This window comes from Rhincodon typus, chromosome 29, assembly GCF_021869965.1.
Source record: "Rhincodon typus isolate 14 chromosome 29, sRhiTyp1.1, whole genome shotgun sequence".
NCBI classification, from domain to species: domain Eukaryota; kingdom Metazoa; phylum Chordata; class Chondrichthyes; order Orectolobiformes; family Rhincodontidae; genus Rhincodon; species Rhincodon typus.
Window position 1 is genome coordinate 34,418,635 of NC_063360.1, and position 7,170 is coordinate 34,425,804.

A 7,170-nucleotide genomic window follows, 5' to 3' on the forward strand; every position below is an offset into this window, starting at 1 on the left:
TAATTTGGCATCATGTTTAGCACAACATCGTGGGCCAAAGGACCTGTTCCTGAGCTGTACAGTTCTATGTTCTATGACTATTTACAGATTCTATTTGCTATATAAATGCTGATATTTGCCAAGTAACTAGCTGTATTCCCAGGTTGTCGCTACTCAGATTGTCACATAGAAACAGATGCTGAATCTAGGACTAGAGAATGAAACAGCACAGAAAGAAGCCATTCAGTCCATTTTGTGCTAGCCCTTTCAAAGGACAATCCAAGACAATCCATTGCTCTGTGCGATTAAAATTATTCAAATTTCAGACATAGATGGCTTTACCATCCCGTACCCGCTCGTATCCTTCCGGCCCTGCCTTTATTTTTGATGGCTCAACTTATCAACCAACATGTGGTCTTTCTCAACAACGAAAGCCAAAAAGGTTTTGATTGGTAAAAGGCTGGTAGTAGACCAGAGTTTCAACCAATCTAGCAGCAGAATGATGCTGATTGACATTGTCATAGCCCATTAAAGCTCAGCGTCTTTACCCTGAAGTTTAACATCGGAAAAATTCACTCTATTGTTGCATGACTGTGTGTAGTGACCTGAGCTTGTTTCCTGTAATTGGTCTGTCGTTTTATGTTATCTTGTACCGGTAGAGTTGATAGCTTTTGTTTAGCGTAACAATTCCTTCAGCTGTACCTGAAATCAGCTTGTGAAATATCCCTTCCATAGAATCAGAGTGATGCCTGTGAGCCAAAGGTAAGAATTTTACTTTTCGCTTGAAGTAACTAAAGCGTAGTAACCCTCAAGGGCTGTCAGTCAGAAATGGCCGTTATTCAGTGGTAAGTCCCATAGATCAGCTTTGATGTTCCTGTCTACACAACCTTCACACAGGCAGGGGAACAACAACATGAGAACGATTAGCACCCTACCACCGATGTTTGGCAGGATAAGGCCAGCACAGGGTTGAGTGTGTGTGTGTGTGTGTGTGTGTGTGTTAGTGTGTGTGTGTGTGTGTGTGTTTGTGTTTACGTGTGTGTTTGTGTTTACGTGTGTGTGCGTGTCCACGTGTGTATGTGTGTGTGTGCGTGTCCGTGTGTGTGTGTGTGAGAGAGAGAGAGTGTCTGTGTGTGTGTCTGCCAATGAGCTTTCATATCCTGCACTGTAAACAGTTCATTGGCACTCTTACAATTGTAGTACACATCAATAATGATCAAAGAGGAGGAGATGAAAGAGGAATTCAACAGTGGAGAAAAGCATGCATTTACATAGCACCTTTAACACAACAAAACATTCCAAGGCTACTCAAAACTTGACCATGCCACATAGAAATACTCAGACAGGAGGTCATGATTGTGGTCAAAGAGGTTAGTTTTAAGGAGCATCTTAGAGGAGGAAAGAGAAGTGTCTGGAGAAATTTCCTGCATGGTACCACCAATCTTCTGTTTATGTTAGGAAGATGTCCTGCCTGCAGTGGGTAAGCAGTCAGTCAGATTCATTGAGACCTTGTTGTGCCTCACTTAAAGGAGGCCAACTTGGATTTGTCAGTTAGTCCCCAGGTTCTTGCAGGTTTAGCTAGGAATGGCGTCCAATGGTGCAGAGATCTTGGAGGGTTGTAGGGCTGGAGAAGGTTACAGATAGGGAGGAACTGGGGAATTAAGGATGAGAAATTTAAAGTTGAGACATTTACTCCAAGTCCAGCAATGTAGGTCAGTACACAGAGGAGCTGATGGATAAATGGGCTTGGTGCATATGGGCTACAAGGTTTTTGGACATGCTTAACTTTATGGAGGGTGGCTTGTTGAGGATTTTTCATTTAAACAGTGCCTTTCATGAAACAACACAAAAGCATTTAGCAACAAATGAAGTACTTTCTGAATTGTAGCCACAACAATGTCAGCAAAACCTCAACCAATTTCCACTTAGGATGCTCCCAGAAACCTCAATACGATAATGGTTAATTTGCATGTTTACATGATGTTGAAAGAGCATTTAAAATTGGCTGGACCAATAGGTAGACTGCCACCCCTACTTTTTGTCAAATAGTGTCATAGGATCTTTTGGGGCTCAGCTGAGAGGACAGGTGTGATTTAATATCACCTTGGATGTCACTGCACTGCACCATTGGAATGTCAGCGTGCTGTAAATCTCTGGGCCTGGTACTGAACACATGACTGTCATAGTCAGACGTATGAGCGCAAAATATTGAGTCACCACTGACACTGTGTGTTATGAAAGACACCCATGGCTGATTTTCCCAACATCGAACAGAAGATGTGAAAGATTCTGAGTTCCAACCAGTACCTGGGGAATGGGTCACTCACTGGAATTTCCCCCCCAAATTAGTATGGAAGCGGGTTTCCTGCTCAATTTAGGGTCTTGGTTTGGTCCCTGAGAGACAAATAGAGACATCCAGCTTAAGAGGAGCAGGAGGGTATAGGGATGGGTAGGGTAGGAGAGAGAGAGAGTGCTTCATCCTGGACTGTCTCTCTCTCAACAACATTTAAAACATAGGTCAATACTGAGGCTGCGAGGGATTAGAGGTGTGGGGCTGGGGGTTGTTTAGTAAGAACATTTTCCTTTCAGACTGCTATTGCATCTAGTCAGGCAGGGCTGATCTCCATGGTTCCTGCAGCACTGACCTCCTGACCTTCCTCTACATCATTGCAGGAACGTAAACTTTCCGAGGTGGTCTCCTTAGCAAAGCTCTCTATGACTGTTTGTCCTGTGGAGGTAGGTAGTGGCACAGGCTTCAAATTGGGTAAAGATAAGGAGTTATAAATGCAAAATGCTACTCATGGGAGTGGTTCATTGGCCCCTAACAATAGCCATATGGTAAGATGGTGTACGAAGGAAGAAATATTGGCTCTTGTCAAAAAGGTACGGTAATAACCATTGTGGTTTAATCTTCATTAGACTGGAAAAATCAGATAAGTAAATGTTACCCCGATGAGGGGTTCATAAAATGTTTTCAGGATAGTTCTTAGAATAGCACATTCTGCAGCCAAGCAGAGGCTGGTATTGAACAATGAGAAAGAATTAATTACTGCCATATAATGAAGGAACCCCAAGTAGTAGTGATCATAATATGGTTGAATATTACAGTCAGCTGGAGGGAAGGAAGAGTCTACGACTGAGATAACACAGTGTGGAGCTGCAGGAACACAGCAGGCCAGGCAGCATCAGAGGAACAGGATAGGACCCTTCTTCAGAAAGCTGCTGTGTTCCTCCAGCTCCACACTTTGTTACCTCTGATTCCAGCATGTGTAGTTCTTGCTATCTCTGGGTCTAAGACTAGTTTTTTAAACGTAAATAAGTACAATTATGAGAGCATGAAAGCAGAGCTATCTAAACTGAATTGGCAGATTAATAGGTCAATAGGGGCAGTGGCAGATATTTAAAGGGATACAAGGTGCACAAGGATGTCCAGGTCCCACTGCATGCTCCCCTCTCCCAATTTACAGCCATGGAGGTAGTAATCTGCCTTCTTATTTTTACTTCCGAAGTGAATAATCTCACATTTATCCAAATATACTGCATCTGCCATTGATTTGCCCACTCACCCAACCTGTTCAGATCATGCTGAAGGATCTCTGCATCCTCGTCACAGTTCACACCCCCCTCCCACCCAACTTGGTATCATCTGCAAACTTTGAGATGTTACATTTTGTTCCCTTATCCAAATCATTAGTATATATTATGGATAGCTGGGGTCCCAGCACCAATCCTTGTGGCACCCACTAGTTACTGCCTGCCAATTTGAAAAGGACCCATTAATTCCTACTTTTTATTTCCTCTCTGCCAACCAGTTTCCTATCCATCTCAATACACTTCCCCCAATCCCATGCGCTTTAATCTTGCACATTAATCTCTTATGTGGGACGTTGTCAAAAGCTTTCTGAAAGTCCAAATATACTACATTGACTGGCTCCCCCTTGTCAACTCTACTAGTTACATCTGTATAGAATTCCAACAGATTTGTCGAGCGTGATTCCCCCTTCATAAATCCATGCTGACTCTGTCTGATCCTGCCACTGCCACTGCCAGACAATTATAGGAAGACACTGGCACAATGGTAATGTCACTGGACTAGCAATCCAGAATGTCAGGCCAATGTTCTGGGGACAGAGGTTCATGGCAGCTGGAGCAATTTGATTTCAGTAGAAATCTGGAACAGTCTAATGGTGTCCATGTAACCACTGTTTATTGCCATTAAAAACCCATCTGGTTCACTCATGTCACTTAGGAAAGGAACTCTGTCATCCTTACCTGGTCTGACAACAGACCCACAGCACTGGTGAGGTAATTGCCTAGTGGCATTATCACTAGACTATTAACCCAGAGACCTAAGTAATGGCATAGGGACCTGGGTTCAAATCCCACCATGACAAATGGTGGCATTTTGATCATAACACTCAGTTGTTGGAAAACCCATTTGGTTCACTAATGTCCTTTTGGGAAGGAAATCTGCCATCCTTACCTGTTGTGGCATACACGTGACTCCAGACCCACAGCAATGGGGTTGACTCTTAACTGCCCTCTTGGGCAATTAGGGATAGGCAACAAATGCTGGTCTAACCAGCAGTAACCACATCCTGTGAATGAATAAAAAAAGGCAGCAAATAAATAAGCAAAGAACGATTAAAAAGTTAATAAGAAGGGAAAAGTAAAGTTTGAGAGAAAGCTAGCCAGAAATACAAAAACAGATAATAGAAGTTTCTCTAGACATTTAAAAAAGGAGTTAACAAAGTGAGCGTTGACCCTATTGGAAGAGGCTCTGGGGAATTGACAATGGAAAACAAGGAGACGATGGAAGAACATATCTTGCATCATTTTTCACTGTAAAGGATAGAATTGACTCTTCAAAAATAGTTGCAACTAAGGAAATGAAAGAGAGGAAGGAATATAAGAAAATAACTGTCAGTGGTACAAACTCAACTTGTTACAATTTATAAAAATAACTTGAATGAACGGACTGAAGATATGAGTGCTAAATTTGCTGAGGACACAAAAATGGGCAGGAAAGTAGGTTTTGAAGAGGACATGAAAAGGTTAAAGGATAAATACATTAACTCAGTTGGCAAAAAGATGCGGCAAATGGAGTACAATGTGAGAAAATGGAAAATTGTCCATCCTGGCAGGGAGAATAAACAGAAAGATCTAAATGGTAGGAGATTGCAGACCTCTCAAACACAGGGGTATATGGGTGAACCCGTGTAGAACTCACATAAAGTTAGTATGCAGGTGCAACAAGTAATTAGGAAAGCTGATAGAAAGTTATTGCTCATTATAATGGAATTGAAGACATAAATAGAGAGGATATGCTTCTCTTGTAGATGACAGCACATCTAGAGTATGTGTAGAGTATTAGTCACTTTATTTAAGGCAGGGTATAAATGCATTGAAAGCAGTTTAGAGAAGGTTTACCTGACTACTACCAGGAATGAACGGGTTGTCTTATAAAGAAAGCTTGAGTGGGCCAGGCTTGTGCCCACTGCAGTTTAGAGGAGTAAGAACTGACTTGATTAAAATGTGTCAGACCCTGATGGGTTTGGACAGTGTCAATGGGTCCTCTTCCTTGAAAATCTAGAACTGTTTAAAAATAAGGAGTATCCCATTTGAGACAGAGATGAGGCAAAACCTTTCCTCACAGACAGTTGTGAGCTCTCTTCTGGAAAAAGGTAGTAGGAAGCAGAGAGTTTGTTTGTTTTTAAGACAGAGCTGGATCGATGGTTGATAAGCAAATAGGGGGAAAGGTTATCTGGAGTAATGTGGAGCAGACAGCTGAGCCATGATGTTATTGAATAGTGGTATCAGCTCAAGAGACGAAGTGGCCAACTCCTGCTCCTAATTAGTATGTGTGTGACAGTAAATTGGGTCTATATTCTCTGGAGTGTGGAAGAATGAGAGGTGTTCACATTGAAATGTACATTATTTTGAGGCGGGGGCTTGATACTGAGAGATTGTTACCATTAGTCACGGAATAGTAAACACGGCTGCACAATCTCAAGATAAGAGGCCGATTAATTTGGGACTGAGATGAAGAGAATTTACTCCACTCGAAGGTCTGTGAATCTTTGTAGGTCCTGAAAATCCTGCCCACATTCTTAGTGAGACCCGCAGACAGAAATCTGAGTGTGGCAGTGCCGAGTTTGATTCTCTCCGGTTTCTCCCGCTCAATAAATCAAGTTGTGTTAGGCAATGGTGCAAAGCCACTCAGAATTGGCCTGAATCCCAGCTGAGCTGTTAAAACTATTTAAAACTTTCCAAAACATGAGTCAGCATTTTAGTTGGAATAAAAACAATTTTTAGAATTATTATTCTTTTATGGGATTCTGCAAAGCCAGCAATCTTCTTTATTTATTCACAGGATGAGGGCATCACTAGCTAGGCCAGCATTTATTGCCCAGAGGGCAGTTAAGAGTCGCCACATTGCTGTGGGTCTGGAGTCACATGCAGGCCAGACCAGGCAGAATGGCAGTTTCCTACCCTAAAGGACACTAGTGATCCAGATGGGTTTTCCCAACAATCAGCAATGGGTATATGGTTGTTGTCAGACTCTTAATTCCAGATTTCTTTCATTGAATTCAAATTCTACCATCTGCCATGGCAGGATTAGAACCCACGACCCCAGAAGACTACCTGGGTTTCTGGGTTAACAGTCCAACAACAATATCACTAGGCCAGCAGTCCTCCTAGGATGCTATCGGCCAGAACTGAGTGGCTTGTTCAGCCACAGCATGGAGCAGCTATGGACAGACCATGTTCCTGTGGGTCTGGAGTCACATGTAGACCAGAGTGGATGAGGATGACAGCTTTCCTTCCTGAAAGTGAACCTGATGGGATTTTACAAAAATCAATGATGGTTCGATGATCACCATCACTGAGATGAGCTTTGGATCCTAGAAATTTTCATTAAATTTAAATTCCACTAGCTGCTGTGGTGGGATCAGAACTCATGACCTAACAGCATTCACCGACCTACCTGGATGATTAGCCCAATGAGGTTACCAATAGACCACCATCCATCCCACTCAGATGTGGTACCAGTCATTTGATTTTAGCTTTTAATTGCGTCATGTTTCCTAGACTGTGATACAAAACGTTGCCGAGAATGTGAAGAGTGGGGAACTCATCAAGAAGACAGTCTCCGAAAGGTCATCAGAGGAGCAGGAAAGCTGATGTTTC

General features: G+C 42.5%; 1 protein-coding gene across 2 annotated transcripts in view; it reads left to right on the top strand.

Annotated features, from left to right (window-relative positions):
* Positions 1-535: 535 nt before the first annotated feature.
* The window catches only part of LOC109918138 (N-acetyllactosaminide beta-1,3-N-acetylglucosaminyltransferase 3-like), a 67,491-nt gene continuing 60,856 nt past the window's right edge, over positions 536-7,170 (top strand). The window contains exon 1 of one of the 2 annotated variants that reach the window (XM_020518034.2): positions 536-741. In XM_020518034.2, the coding sequence (XP_020373623.1) occupies positions 725-741 (17 nt within the window). In that variant the 5' untranslated portion in view covers positions 536-724. The remainder of the gene's footprint in view (positions 742-7,170) is intronic. The other variant, XM_048614319.1, reaches the window with a different exon arrangement.